The 15,987-nt window shown below is 44.6% G+C and overlaps 2 protein-coding genes across 3 annotated transcripts; one reads left to right on the forward strand and one right to left on the reverse strand.

The window, feature by feature from the left end:
* The first annotated feature begins 1,471 nt into the window (after positions 1–1,471).
* Positions 1,472–3,872, forward strand: LOC112899543 (1-acyl-sn-glycerol-3-phosphate acyltransferase-like). Its single transcript, XM_025968047.1, has 5 exons — positions 1,472–2,049; positions 2,647–2,796; positions 2,877–2,975; positions 3,056–3,148; positions 3,258–3,872. The coding sequence occupies exons 1-5, from the start codon at positions 1,783–1,785 to the stop codon at positions 3,516–3,518; spliced, it is 870 nt and encodes a 289-aa protein (XP_025823832.1). The 5' UTR covers positions 1,472–1,782; the 3' UTR covers positions 3,519–3,872.
* On the reverse strand, positions 3,620–15,959 carry LOC112899541. Of its 2 annotated transcripts, none has more exons than XM_025968045.1 (14): positions 15,418–15,959; positions 13,696–14,972; positions 12,828–13,617; positions 12,156–12,651; positions 11,437–11,585; positions 8,014–11,358; positions 7,679–7,888; positions 7,077–7,280; positions 6,771–6,974; positions 6,514–6,669; positions 5,303–5,656; positions 4,543–4,954; positions 4,261–4,351; positions 3,620–4,160 (listed from the first exon to the last, which is right to left on the reverse strand). In XM_025968045.1, exons 2-14 carry the CDS (start codon positions 14,859–14,861, stop codon positions 3,944–3,946), a joined length of 7,794 nt encoding a protein of 2,597 aa, XP_025823830.1. In that variant the 5' UTR covers positions 14,862–14,972; positions 15,418–15,959; the 3' UTR covers positions 3,620–3,943. The 2 variants fall into 2 exon arrangements, with proteins under 2 accessions (XP_025823830.1, XP_025823829.1); XM_025968044.1 differs by having other exon boundaries at positions 4,261–4,354.
* Between the last annotated feature and the right edge of the window lie 28 nt (positions 15,960–15,987).

A 15,987-nucleotide genomic window follows, 5' to 3' on the forward strand; every position in this document is an offset into this window, starting at 1 on the left:
CCCTGGTACCGGACCGTGCCGCCATGGCCACCGGCCATGTCCGCGCCAACACCGCCTGGTCGTTCCCCTAGATGCGCCCGATCTACACTAGGTTTCCGGTGCCAGAGCGTCCTGCCTAGACTTCCGGCTCCGTCGTCAACCTCGACATCTTACCACTCGGCCACCAGCCCACAGGTCGTTCAAGCCCCGGCGGCCGGCTCCCCCCTCGAGCCGTCCTCCGCCTGCACGCGCCGCAAAGGATTGAACAGAGGGATTTTCTTGCAAAAACTAAATCCTATTTTAGGGGGTTATATGTAAATAGTTGGACCGAGATTAGTAATCGCGATCCAATCTAGGGGTTTTATGAAAACAATTGGATCGCGATTAATAATCGCGGTCCGTACTAGGGGGTTTTATGTAAATATTTTGATCTCGTTTAGGGTTCTTCTGCAAAAACTTCTGCGCCGTGCAGGCCGCCCATGGCGTCCCCGGTGGCCACCCCGATCGATCATGGACTCCTCCATGTCCCACTTGGGCGCTCGGACGCCTCCACTCCCTGTCTCCTCCCTCGTTGGTGACTCGGACGGTGTTCATGTAGGTCCGCGCCGCGCGCACGCGTTGTTCTCCGGCGGAGGTGGAGAGCTGTCCATGAGCGGGGATGGCAGGCCATGCACTTGCCTATCAGCTCCGTGAATCTGGATTCTGGAGGCAATCTGGCAGACGGGGTTCTGCTAGAGCAAAGGAAGCCCAGCGAAAGGGAAGCGGCGATTCGTATTTTCGCTTTCATCTGATCATTCAGATCACTTGAGGCTGCGTCAAGAATGGCAGCGGTCGTGTGGGCGGCGGCGGAATGCACCGGTTGGTCGAACAAACCCATACGATGCGATGATTTGCTGCAGGCGACGCTGACCTCTGGCCTCCGGCGGAGAAATCTTACTCGGATAGTATGATGTGCTGCAGGGTTCAGATTCTTCAGAATTCAGATAAGCGCCTTATCAGATGCAGCCTCATTCAGGGCTCCGATTGGCTTCCGTGACGGCACGGACGACGGGTCTCGATCGTCTTAAATCCGTTCCGACCATCTCGTGGACCTCTCGGCCTTGTGATTTCCGCAGCTCTTTCCTGCACCACAATTGCAGAGGATGATGCAGCGTTGGTGGCACCTATTGCTCTGCAAGTACAGGCAGCGCACACGGTAGGTCAGAGGCCCATAAGGCCAACCCCAAACAGCGACATCTTCCTCTCAAAATCAAAAGAAAAAAAAGGAGCAGAAAACAGCGACATCTGGTGGCCAGAACCCTGCCAAGTGGCAACCGAATATCGGAGAAGCTAGCTAAGCCGTGTCTGGACTGGTTTACTAGGAAACGGAGAAGAAGCCCCTGCTTTTGTTTCTGATGAAGGTAGTACCAAACACGCGGTAAATGTTCATGCCAAATGTTACCATCATGATGCATATAGGTAGATATACAATCTGTTTTCACGTCATGCGTGCGATGATGATGGAGTCTACAGCTAATAGTCCAAAGCTTCATCAGAGAAAGCCACCCTTTGATGGAAGAAGAGTCCTGAGCTCTGGCCACCTCGCTATGCAAGCATTAAGCAACTCACTCGCATGAAGTCCAAGAGAGACTCGGCACAACGTGCCCATCATCAACACCAACCAACCAACGGCGACGCACACCGCTGCTCCAGTCCAGAATCTTCCCCTCGCTGGTCGCTGCCCCACCTCACCTCCTCCTCCTCCACCACCTTTCCCGCGCCTCCGCTCTAGCTTCGTCGCCCGAGTTTTCACTCATTCGCGCCATGGACGCCGCCTCCACCTCGGTGCAGCGACGGCGGTGGCTGCCGTGGGCGCGGCGCCAGGGGGCCGCGTACCTGGCGGCGGCCGGCGGAGGCGGCGGCGACGGGCTGGTGGCGTCGGCGGTGTCCGCCGCGCGGGTCGTGGCGTGCTTCCTGGCCATGATGGTGACCACGGCGGTGTGGGCGGTGGTGATGCTGCTGCTCCTGCCGTGGCCCTGCGAGCGCATCCGCCAGAGCAACGTCTACGGCCACGTCACCGGGCGCATGCTGGTACGCTCGATCGCCTGCAGGGCGATCAACGATGGTTTCCTGATGGTTTCTTTGGTTCCACTTCTTGATTTCATCTATGGCAACTTTAAGCAGCAATTGTCGTCCTCCTAGCTAAAATGTTCCTTTTCATTTGTCTAATTCTGAATCAACATCTTTTACGGCGTAGTAAAAGTAAGCCACCGAGAGTGAAAACGTTGCCTGTAACTATCAGCAAAGCTTCAATCCTGTATTTCTTGAAATTTGTCCGGTTCCATGACATCTTTTGATGGTCAGTTCTGTGTCATTAGTACAACATACTATTATATTATATTTCTTCCAAAGATAATAAAGTTTCATATATAGCGAGTCTATATTCTAGCAGTTAGACAGCTCAGCTTAGCACGTCGACTCAAGATGGAGAACGTGTGATAAGTCAGGAGCTAGAAACGAGAAACGTGATCCCGTACTCGGTGAACACTAGGCAGCTCCGTCCTCGCTCACAGTAGAAAATGCTCTTTTTCTTTTTTTCCTGAAGTGCGTTGTCTTCTTCCATTCAGATTGTTCATCAGTAACGAGACTAGTGTCTGTCCACGACTAGCAACATCTTTGCAATTGCAGCTGTGGATCCTGGGGAACCCAATCAAAGTGGAAGGCTTGGAGCACCTCCGCGCGAGGGGAATCTTCATCTGCAACCACGCCTCGCCGCTGGACATCTTCCTCGTCATGTGGCTCGCCCCCACCGGCACCGTCGGGATCGCCAAAAAGGAGGTCGGTCGGTGACTCGCTCCATCATCTAGGTTAGCTGCTCAGGTCAAAAACTGAACGCTGCCTGATTGCCTGTCGTGCAGATCATCTGGTACCCGTTGTTCGGGCAGCTCTACGTGCTGGCCAACCACCTGCGCATCGACCGCTCCAACCCTGCCGTCGCCATCGAGTCCATGAAAGAGGTAGCTCCTCCTAAGTTCAGTCTTCAGTGTCAGCTGCTGAATTCTACTTGTGCTGATGCCTGGCTTGTTTTGCTCCCCAGGTTGCTCGTGAAGTGGTCAAGAACAACCTGTCGCTCATCTTGTTCCCGGAGGGCACACGATCAAGAGACGGAAGGCTGCTTCCCTTCAAGAAGGTACACACAAATTCATCGCCATGGCTGCACCTGCAGCAGCTGAACGGAAAAAAACACACATGGGCCCAGATGAGCTTCCTTTTCATGGGTGCAAAATCTCGAGGTGCAGGGGTTCGTGCACGCCGCCCTGCAGACGAGGCTGCCCATCGTGCCGATCGTGGTGACCGGGACGCACCAGGCGTGGAGGAACAACAGCGTTAGGGTGCGGCCGGTGCCGCTCACCGTGAAGGTCCTGCCGCCGATCAGGACCGACGGCTGGGAGGAAGGCCAGATCAGCGAGCACCTGGAGACGGTGCGGTCGCTCTACGTCCGCAACCTCCCCGACTCGCAGAAGCCGCCGGACGCTCTGGCCGCCAGGAAGGCTAACTAGCTAGCTAGCTCACACTTTCACAGTTCACACGCATTGATTGTTGATTTCCAAGAACAACATAGGTTACCTGTTCTCGTGTTTCTGTAAATGGAGACAGTATCTCTCTGTTAGACATGGGCTTCGATTTCAAAATCTGTTACTACACAGGAAACGCAGCACTGCAGCAGTACTCCTTTGTTTGCCAAGACTTGTACAACAGTAGAAACCCTATACGGTTGAAAGGAGCACTGTGAATGTCAGACAAAATTGTGGAAGTGTCGAACATGGTTGCGTTCGGCAGCCCCGTCACGCTCTGTGCATGGAACTCTATATGTAATCCAACTGAGGACCAAGCATTCCTTTAAACACCAACAATTGAATGAGTTGCACGCAGGTCAAATGTTGGGGTTGTACCAGTGTTATGTCCATCTTACTTCTTCAGCAAACTAAGCGCAATGTTGCTGTTTAACCATGGACTCTCTTTCCCACTGGAATAGGCCGGACTTCTCAACATCATCCAGTGACAATACCGGAAATTCTGACCGGCAGGTAGTGAAAGCATTGGAAAATAGGATAAGGAGGCTTCGGCAGGCCTGCTCTTCTTCCATGCGCTCCATCTCGGTGCGCGGCGCAGCAGGGTCCTTCCAGGGTTGATAGTAATGCCTGAGAACGAATAAACACGATTAAATTTCACAATATACAGCACTTTGCCATCATAAGATAAGCGCATAAAAATGGAATAGTGAACATTCAGTGCCCATACCATCTCCATGAAGGATTAGATTCAGCAGGACAGCGTATCTTTGAGCAAAGCATTTCAATTTTTCCACGGTTGTTGGCCAGGTGCTTGTTCACTGCTTTAACAAGGTAAAAGGGGGGAAAAAGAATGAGATGCCTCATTACTCCGGCAAGGAGATGACAAGAGCACAAAGGCACTCCATAATGCAATTGTAACTCAATAAACTAGCCTGAAGTTCATAGACTAATTTAGATTCATCAAAACTCTTTATGGTTAGCATTAGAATGCAACAAAGTCGAGGTGTACCTTGCTTACTGGATCTGTTAAGAAGCAACAAGCAAAGCGCCATCACAACTGATGGCAAAGAATCACTGTTCCTCTGCCCATGGTCTTGAAGGTACAGTATAATGACAGCTAGCATTTCATTTGCCATGCAACTCTCCACTGTTTCAACCCTTTCATATGCATCATTCAAGAAAGAATGAAGAGTTCCAAGACTGCTGGAGCTCCAAGCAAGATCTCCACTCTTTCCATGAGGGATGCTGGATATCCTCCCAAGTATAACAGAAGCCACTAACAATCGCAAAAGCTTTGAAAGTGGAGACTCATTTATAGGTGTTTCTTTGGAGGATGTTTCAAACAGAGACCTTTGGTTAGAGTACAACCAGAAGATGTTTGAAGTTGCCCAAGAAACAACCATTGATATCCTTGACTTATCCTGTCAAACAAAACAAAGATTTATATAACATTCCATGTAATCCTTGGGCAGGCAAAACAACTGTTTGGCAATTTGTATGCACAGACACGATGTATACATTGTTCATGATGATACACATACCTAATTATTATCTATATAAACCTTAAATATGATATAGGATATGTAATAATTGTACAGTGAAAATCTACTGAATTTCAAAAAAAAAATCAATACAAAAAAGGAACATAAGGGTTACACATTTTTAGATATTCATGACAAACAGACAATGCTATAATTATTAAAAAAAGACAATGCTAAAAATGTGATTTTAGCCGCTTGTGAAATAAAGGCAGTGCACGAACAAAGTACCATTTCAGATAAAATTGGCATAGGTCCATTCATAAGAATGGCATCGATACCAAGTTCCATTGCAAGCTTATGCTCTGCACTTCTTGAGCTGCCACCAGTAGCTTGGCACAGATTAAATACACCATGGAGGGAGAAGGTAAAATGGGGTTGGTATATCTTCCTTTTCATAGACAACCTCATTGTTGATGTAATCACACTAAGCATTGAAGTCAACAAGGGAACATTTCCTTTCAATAATTTGGCATTGTTAATTAGAAGGACACAAAGGTCTGATGATATCGCCGAGAGTTGCTCAAGGGCAGTTTCTTGGAGCCAATCTGTAATTAGTCTTGATGTTATCAAATCATTGACTACCTGAAGAAAGCAAATCAAGTTGCAGATTAATGATGAAACAAATGGCTCGCAAATCTGCTACAGATCAAATACCTTCATAGCTAGAAAAACTTAAATTATTCATAAATAACATCTCCAAACCACACTAAGATGTCTGACAACAGATGGAGGATTTACGATACACCTATGAAGTTATGGTGCAGAAAAGCCATACATAAGAACAAGTCACTCGATCATTTTTATCCATGCTAGTTCTAGCATTCAGATGAAAAACGCAACAACTAACAACAATGACACATTTGTACCAATCCTATCCCTTCATAAATACAATAATCAAAGCAAATGTGGGTTTCAGCAACTGTTTGCTATATAAAAGTATAAAACTGCTAAGAACTTTATTAGAATGGTTAACTGCAACCCAGGTAATTGTTGTCTGAAGAGATAAAAGCATAACAAATCAAAAAGAAACTTATTATGGAGCTGAAATACACGCCAATTAATCCATAAGTTCGGTCAAAAGATTAATGTCCATAAACCAAAAGGCCATGATTTCTAAAAATCAATCTGTTCCACCTCTAATATGTTGAATTACCTCAAGGGTATTTCTATAACATTAGCAGAGTGAGTTTGACTTAATGCAGAAAAAAAAACCGATCAGTATGTCCTATATAGTATACCAAACAGTACCTAAAGCAGTTTTCTGCACAAAATAATGATGTTATAGTCCTCATGGTCATCAACAGAACTTCCATGAAACAATTGATCAATTCCCAGTTGCAGTGAAGACTCATGCTAAAAGATGATAGATCATGTGCTTTATTTGTTTTCCCCTTCTGAAGGGGCATGCAGTAGAGCAGAAAATAACTTAAGTGTTTTACCTCCAACGTCAATTCAGTTACTCTAGAACAAGAGCTTTCGGTACCATCGGATCCTCCACTAAAGATTGACATAACAGAGGATAACCACAACAGAAGGCCAGACTCTTTTACTAGATGATGAGCTAGATCTGGCAGCTTCACACACTTCTTCAGCACCTAGAATGGAAAACAAGCATCAAATGGAAACAAATGTTCAAATATCTACGCAGCTACTAAATCCCAGTAAGTCAAATGCACTAAAAGTTTACAAAATTTACCTTAAGGACTAAAACCTTCGATTCAGAATCTGAAACAGGTGAAGAACAGAACGCAAGAGCAAGCTCTAAGACTCTTCCTCTCTTGTATATTTTGGCATCATCAGCTAAGTTTGATCCAGCAGATAATAACCGAAGCATCCACAATCGTTCAGCTTTAAAATGAACTGAACTACTCTGCAATAAGGTTGGAAATAACGGAATGCTCTGCAAAAAAAAAAGGAGAAGAAAGATCATATACTAAAATACAATACTGTAGAATACACACTCAGATAGTTCATATATGCAAATAAATAAAAGAAGAGTTACCTGCATGCTGACAGAGGTCGAATTCATTAAAAAATTGCTAATGGCAGTGAATTGAGCATGTGAGCTGTCCAGTAGCGTCAAAGATGCTTCTGCAGCAAAAACAGCAATAATGGAAGGAATCCTCTGCCACTGTTCGGATATCCCATTCTGAAGATATGTCAAAAGGAGCTGAAGCTGCCATGTTTCCTTGCTTCTCTGAGAAGCCTGTAAAATGTGAAAATAGCTTTCAAGTGGACTTCTGAAGAAGATAACAGATATATTTTGGATAAAAGGATCACAGATACAGAATAAACCTTCTGCCACCATTCAAGTGAAATAAGAATAAAAGCCATCACATGTAAATAAATTCAACAAACCAAGAAAATGTAAACTATAAATTGAATTTCAGTAATACTGATACAAGCATGTAAACGTTCTTACAAATGCTAGAATTGGAACATCAACATACAGATACAAGCATGTATATTAACCATAATATGCTAACTGCACGAAGCTAAATTGTCATATAGGAAATCTAACATAAGCAGACAGGAATAGTTGATAAGCAAATAAACTAATCAAGACAACAGGTAAAATTTAGAGATTCATGAAATAGCAAGTACCTCAAGGGATTTTTTGAATGCTCCTAGGCATTCATAGCCCAGCATCCTTAATTCTTGATCAGGAGATGCTATACTAACAAGTGTTACTGCAAGCAGCCCTAGTCGGGCAAATTCAGCAGGCTCAATGTAACCCATGAGGAGAGTATGAATTGAGAACCGCAAGATAAAAATAGGATCATAAATCTGAACACCCATTCTTTGAGATGTTACCTGCCAACAAGAATCAGATCGAGGAAGGCAAATGAACGAGGTAGATTCAAATAACATTATTGTTAAAGCATAAAAACTAGAACAATGTCCAAAGTTCAGTTGACACTATTATTTTACAAAATTACCTCGAAGCTATCGGCAAAGTTCTCCCGTTGAAGCTGTTCCAGTGAGAAAGCAGAAGCCCTTGAAGATCGTTTATAGCAAAATAGCAAAGCTGTCTTTGCACAGAGCTTGGAATCAACCGGTATGTTCTCCCGAAACAGTGCCCTTCGTCTTTCAGTAATTTCTGCATTCTCTATGTTATGTGTGTCTAATTTTGAAAAATCCAGTTTCAGTTCTTCTCTGAATTTCAGAGCTGCAGGTCCCCATAGATGGTCCACTTCAGTAATGGTTCTGCACTCAGGTGATTCTATCTCATTCATAAGATGAAGTATCTCCAAATCTGTTTCACTAAGAGTTGCACCATAAATAGACAAAAGCAAGAAAACCAATTCTCTTGTTTCACTCGATTGACTATTATTCTGTTGCCTGCTCTTAATATCATACAGTACCCTTAGTAATCTGATGATTTCAACTCTTCTCTTTTCTGCAATACAAAGTTGTGGTTTGTTTTCTTCCATGAAAGAAGAATCAACTAATTTCAAAATACTTGGAGCTGGCTGTAGCATCCCCCCTGTCGGGTTACAAGCAGATCGATATTCAGAAACTTCACTGCATGTTATTGTCGACACAAAATTGGAGTGACCCAGTATAAGTTCAAGAATTTCATCAGCAGAGAATTTTCCTTGTGATAGCACTACAAGGATACATCGAATTGCTTTTATTGTGACAGGATCATTGAATCTGTGCAGGAGGGATGATCTAATGAATTGGCTAAGGAATGGTATTGACTTCAACTGGTTTAGATGACTTTGAATCTCTGAAGACAGTTCGATGATATTCTTGAGAATTACATATTCCAGAAAACAGATTACCTTTTGTTCCTTAGCAGAGTGTGATAAGATATTGTCACTCGAAGGGAAATTCATGAGTATTTTATCCATAGTTCTCACCAATATGCTAATGAAATTTAGTTTTGCTTTGTGCAATCTCTTGGACTCCCTCTCTGAAGTTACTTCACTGGACAATAATTTTCTAGGAGATAGCAACAGTCTAATTAGCGATATCTTCGCAAACAGTTCATTAGTAACCTTCAGAATGCCCGTGCATGAAGTCGGATTAATATCATTAACATCAGAATCTAATAGCTCAGATGATTCTGGAAATATTGAACTAACTATTTCCATGCGTTGCTTCTTGGACATTTCTTTTGAAGCAAAATAGTAGTGCAACAACATAACTGATTTCCCCAAAAGAGTGCCACTGAAATAAACCATTATATCTTTAACTGATGTGGGTATAAAGTCACTAAAATCTTCCTCAAAAATGCTTCTGGTAACAAAACTTTTCCAGCTTGAAAACCCTTTATCACATAACAGGAGTTCAGAATAAAAGATTGAAACTGGCTCAAGGAATTCAGTACACCGCCCATTGTCATCACTGTGATACTTCAAGCATGATAAAGCAGCAGGCAATAGAAGTATAGCACCATCTTTTTGAGCCCATGAAGCATTAGAATCAGAATCCTTGACTTGCAGAACAGAATTGTCCTTTTCTAAAATTTCCAAGAATATATTGCCAAAAAGGTTCATATGCATGGGACTTGCTTCCAAAAGCAACAGTAAGGCTTTTGCTTTAACCTTAGATGTGGGCAAGATGCAGTGATGAAGAACGTCAATGGGAGTATTGATGGCCAATGTAGATAATATGATATGGAACACAACATAGTCAGTGCTCCACCTTGCATATCTTTCTGCGTGATGGATACGACCCAGCATCTTCAGCAAGCAATGATCCGCAAATTCAAGATTCCATTTAGTAGCAAAATGAAGAACAATGTGATAAGCTTGCTGAATGATGGTGGTATGAATCTCCAAGTCCCATAGTAGATATGATTCTGATCTCTGGTCAGTTTTTTGTAGATAACAGCATATCATTTCCATGGCAACATCAATAATATATAGACACATCAAAGCAGCAGGAACAAAAGCAGGTGAACAACTGGAGCTGCAACCGCCCAATTTTGTGAACATCCAATTTGCAAGGTCCAGGAGTTTGACAGGAGAAAAGAATTTGGACAGTGCACGAACCATGTCAAAATTTAGCAAAAGCAATCCAAAGTTCACTTTGTCCATGCAGAGCTCAAACTTCTCCTTGAACAACAACAGTATGTTCTCCAGCAGAAGATTTGGAGCAGCAAACAGTGACTCATGGGACATGCCATCATCTCTAGAGTAGTTAGTTTCAAAGCTACGAACCATTAGTAAAAGATCATACAGTTTACCCAAAAGGTTTAAAACAAAACGATCTAAAAGGTGCATATTTTCCTTTGAAAAAACAGCCAAAGCTTCTTCCAGATATTCCAAACTCCCATCTGGTAAACTCTGGCAATTGGATAAAGAGCGTGACAAAGACAGGGCAATTATAGGATGGTGAAGAACGGAATCAACAATGTCTTGGATATGTTGAACTGGATAGGACAGGTCTGCAGATTTTGACTGTCTGTCAGCAGTCAAAACTTGAATGCGCTCAAATACTCGATCAACAAGAGCAAAGCACAAATGGCATAGTTGTTCAAGAATATTTGAAGACTTAATGGTATATGATGACAGCAGGTGATGACTCCAGAACAAGATGACTCTCAGGTACAAGGTAACCTCACTGAATGTACATTCAGACAACTTAACTTGAAGAAGTCTTAGAAGTGCATCCTTATGTGCTTCCCTGATTTCATCTGGCACAGAAAATGCAAGGCTCAATACTGAAGGTAAAAGTGCACAGAAGGGACTGACACTTAAAAATGTACTCAGGGGAGCTGATTCTGTAGAAACAGAGAGGTTTTGCCATTTGTCCTCAACAGTGTTTACATGGTCAAAATTCAGATCATCCTTGAACAGTCTGATGCTGCTGAAGAATATATCTGGCCAACAACTAGCAACTTTAGCTAGATAATCATGTTGCAGAAAAAGAACCGACGAGAGGAAAGCAAGATGAGATGGAAAATGTGTTTTCACAACATCAAGAAGATCTGGAAAGTCACTGATAATATCCTTTGGAGGTGCACATATGATTGAAAATAAGAATGCAGTTGCCACATCATCCGGCAAATTAGTTTGTTCTTGATTCAACATTTCTTCAACCTTTCTAGATACAGAGCACAACGAGTTACCATCAAACTCAGAAGAATGTTCCACCGTGGTGAACAGATTATAAGTGTGCTGGCTGGAAATTCTCTTCAAGAAATGCAGCATAGTTGTTAATGGCCTCCATTCAGCAAAATAAATCGAAGAGTTCATTTCTTCAGATGAAAACTTATCAAATCTCTCATTTAGAACAGCACCTATAAGATCAGACAATAATTGCACGTCCACCTGTTATAATCATCGGACTAGTCAATTCATCACGCAAATCCATAAAAAATGCCATAGTATAATGAATGTCCAATATACCTGAGACTGCAGAATAAGGTGGATCGTGTTGCACACATACAATGAAATAGTGGACTTCTCGTGTAATTTCATACTTCCGGACTCTGAGTCAAGTAGCCTAAGGCATTTCTGAAGAACACAAATAATCAGAGGGCTGAAAGCTGGAGTGCCTACAAACCACAACGCAAAAGGTTGAGCATATAGATGAAGCTAAATCTCATCAGGCATTTATAGCAGAACAGACAACAATGAGAAGCATGAACAAGATGACTCGGTGATCAGAAGTCAAAGAAAAAAAATGTAATGCGTAAAGCGTTTATAATAAGGAAGTGTTACGGAGTGATTTTAGGATGTAGCACATAAATCTAAATCACAATAAGAAAAACTGACTGCGATTAAATAAATGCTAACATGACATAAGCATATCAACAAACATGTTGTTGACATGGTCAGATGATAAGATGGAAGGGTATGCCCTCTCAAACCTTGGCAGTCTGACAGTGACAGAACTACTAAGTTTCAGGTGATGTGCAATTCTTTTTTTGGAAGTCAACTACATATTATTGGCAAGTTGGCATTCAATTTTGGAGACTACTATTCTACAGCATGAGTATCAGGCGGTATAGCTGATATGGTGGAACATAGATGAGTTTAAAAAGTTTAGCTTGAACAGACATTTGACATAATATATCGAAAGAGTAACTACTGATCTATTATAACATTCATAAAGAAAGTATTACCTTCAAACTGGCCTGATTTAGAGATAAGTTTGCGTGTGTGCTCTTGGTATTTGTACAAGTTGTTACCAACTACTGAAACAGCATCACAGAGGAAAGGAATCACAATGTGTGACAATTTATTAGGTGCTCCAACTCTTTGGTTCTCTCTTATACACCATTTGGCCACATAACCAGGCAAGAAAGCCAACCATGCATCAATCTCCGTGAAGTCCTGATCAAACGCACCAGAACTTGCCATAGCAGCTTTGACTAAAATGTATGCTTGATCACAGATGTTCTTATTTTGTGAATTCAACATGATGTAAAACAAGGGTTGTAGATACTTGTACATTGACTCTGGAACTCTTTCTAGGTTCCAACATCCTCCAGATTGGCCTGAATACTCGAGTAAAAGAGATAATAAGGACTGTTGTTCATCCATGGATAGATCCAATGGGTTAGGTGGTATAATCCTAAAGAAATCATATGATCCATCAAAAGAGCTAGGCGTCACCCTCTGAAAGAAAATTAGATGATGAAAATGTCAAGGTTATAAACTGCCAATGAATCCCATCAATTAAAGAAGTCAACAAAACAAATATTCAGGTCAGTATCAGAGGAAATACATTCAGAACATGCAAATAAAAAGGGCAAGTGCAAGCAAAAGCATAAATGAATTTAGCTGCAGCTTACCAAATAAAGCCTGAGAACATCCAGCAACTTTGAGTGGAAGACATCTTCTACAACTTTTGCATCTTTCATGTTCGGATCTTGTTTATCTAAACCCCATATCTCACACAAGGTGGTTGTGGGATCATTTTTTAACTCCAGGTCTTGTTCTTCAGATGTGTCCTTATCCTGCACAGCATCAATCCCACCAATAATAATATCATCAACCTCACTGGAAGAATTGCATCTTCGTTTCTTTTGCGGCGGCTCTGAAATGTGAGCATTTTTCTGATGCTTCTGACTAGCAGAAGAGAGTAACTTGAGAAGGACTTGAGGATCAGGCATAGCTCCGTGAACTTCATCTTGGATGTATTCTCTTAGAGATGCCCACCTCTTGACCTGCATTTCATCTCCCTGGTGAACCTCATCAACTAAGGATGCATCTGCAGCATCAGAACAGCTTAATACAGGCGAATCATCTATTTTGATGGTTATTTTCGGTGAGCCAATGAATTCTGACTTTGCTCTCCCTCTTGATACCATGCCATTGAGGGCGTCGATAATATAGCATAACAGGTTAACTGACTCAAAAACAAGCCTCAGTGAACCATGCTTCACAAGATCATCAGAATGCAGCAACCCCCTATTTATCACTGCTCGAGAGCATACATTGGGCATGATGCACTTCAAGACTACCTGAACTTCTTCATCATCTACAGATACCGGACCATGTGAATTGGATGAAAGAGTATGAACAATGCTATCACATTTTGCTGAAGCTATAACATCAGCTGCAAGGGAGATGGCCGCAAACCTGCAAATAATAATTAGACCAGCACGACCATATTGTACTAGAAAGAAAATAAATATATAAATGCTCAGAAGAACTAACCATGAAGGAGATGACCGTGGCTCGATATTATAAGGGAACTCATTCATGTATGCCGAACAAAGAGACAGCCTCTCACTCACAATGGCCAGCAACAAATTTTTGTGGTGAGCAACCTCAGTAGCTTTTAACTTTTTCATGAGATTCAGCAAGCGTTTCTCATTACCTCTCAAGTTTGATCCTGGCATCAATCCATTTTTCGGATCAGTGCACACCATGACCAATACCTCATGAGCAATGTCAGCTGCTTCTCCTGCATCCCGGTTCGCTGAAATCAAGCTCAGCTGCTCCAATGTGGCACTTCCAAAGAGGACGCTCCTGAGCCCTGGTGGCACAAGTGACTCCTCTATCAGGACATTATCTCGCAAAGTTGAGAGGATGTACATGACAGTCTCGGCATCATCATTCCCGATCCCACGAAGCACCCCTGAGTATACCTCCTTCTGTTGAAGGACCCATCTTAGCTGCCTTGGGTTCCCAACCTCCAAAAACGACATGGCAAACCCAACAAATGACCGCCTTGTGGACCCAGATTCAGCACCCTTCTGCCGTTTCCCTCCATCTCTGCTTCCTTTCTTCTTCATTGTTCCTGCAAGCTGTGGCAAAATAGCCATCTTAAAATCAAATCTCTCAGCGACCTCTGACGCCAAACCCCCACCACGCCTGACGATTGCAGCCAGCAAATCCAGCGCGGCATTCTGCCGCCGGAACTCGCCACTGTTCAGCTCCAGAAACACATCCCCCATCTTCTCCTTATCCTCCAGTATCATCCTCGCAACACCATCCAGACTCTTCTTAACCAAACCATGTCGCCGCAGCTTACTGTCAGGGTGGCCCAGGACCGTCGCAAAGAGCGAAAGTATGTATGCCACCCCCGGCTTCTCCCGGTGGAGCCTCCACGCCTCGACCAGCTCCCCGAGCTGCGGTGACTGCTGCACGTACTCCCGTAGCACCTCCCCACCGGACTCACCGTCCAGTAGCTTAATGAACTCCTTGGACGCGTCCGAGTAGATTTTCACCTCCGAGGTGTGGAGATTCTTGAGGATGTGAACCAACCTGACCTTGTGGGAAACCGCGAATGGCTGAGTCCAGGCATCCATCCCCACCCTCACTAGAAAATTTTGCTCTCGCTTGGGTTCCACCGCAGGGGAGGCCATGCTGTCGCCCATGGGGTTTTAGCTCAGTTTTCTGCCAAATAAACTGCAGCCGCACTTTCGATTGCAAAGTCCGATGGCGCCAACTGAAATCGATGACGTGGCGCGTTGAGTAAGAAGAAAAACCTGAAATAAAATGTTAGCCAAATGCGGCGGGGGGGGGGGGGGCCAGGAGGAGGCGGACCGGGGGGGGGGGGGGCGGCGGACCGGGGGGGGCGGTGTGGAACGATCTGTTCCAGAGCGCTGGGGGGCAGCGCTGTGGGGGGCCAGGAGGAGGCGGCGGACCGGGGGTGGGGGGCGGGCGGCGCCGGCGGCGGGAGGACCAGTACCTGGGCGGCGCGGACGGGAGGAGGGAGGAGACCGAGCTGCGGCGCGATTTGGTTGTGGCGGCCAAATCGAGCGCCGCAGGTGGCGAGCGAGCTGTACTTCGCCTAAGATTGTGTGGCGCGCTAATCTTAGTGATCCAAACGCACGCCTCACATTGCTTGGCGCGTTGAGTTAGGGTTTATCACTAACAGGAGAAACCAATCCCCACGTGCGGATGGAACTCCACCCCAAGCCAAGTCAATACCAATAGGTGAGCGGCTATAGAGCGGAAGTAGACGACGACGAAGAGAGGAGGAGGAAGAGTTTCTTCGCTGCGGGTCGCGTCCTCCGGTGGAAGCCTGGAAGGAGGCCGGCGGCGGTTTCGGCGGCGCGGGCGCGCGCGCTGGAGGAGGAGAAAGACGGCTTCGGGGGTTTAGTGCCAGGCCGGGCCAAGAATATGGGCCTAAATAATTGGCACAAAAAGCCCACCTAGCCCAACAGCGTCTGAGCCGCTAGTGGAGGTGCCGCTTGGCCCATTAGCTCCCACGATATCCCTGATCTCGCTCGTCACTGCTCAGGCAAAGCCACGACGCCCGCCTGTTCGACGGAATGTCGGACTCGGTCTCGAGTCGACCTCCTGGCTTCCATTGTTTCTCTCTCTTTTTTTGTGATGATCTGCCCTCGCTCGTACTAACTCGTAAGGCCTAAACCGATGCGGATAACAATACTTTCGTTGCGTCTATATATTGGTGATGAGAAGTTGCTTGCCCACAATTGCAGAAACAACGATCGAGCACGTTCTTCAACCAACGGACGTCAGAATCTGTAGCGCCGC

The sequence above is a fragment of the Panicum hallii genome, chromosome 7 (assembly GCF_002211085.1).
Source record: "Panicum hallii strain FIL2 chromosome 7, PHallii_v3.1, whole genome shotgun sequence".
NCBI classification, from domain to species: domain Eukaryota; kingdom Viridiplantae; phylum Streptophyta; class Magnoliopsida; order Poales; family Poaceae; genus Panicum; species Panicum hallii.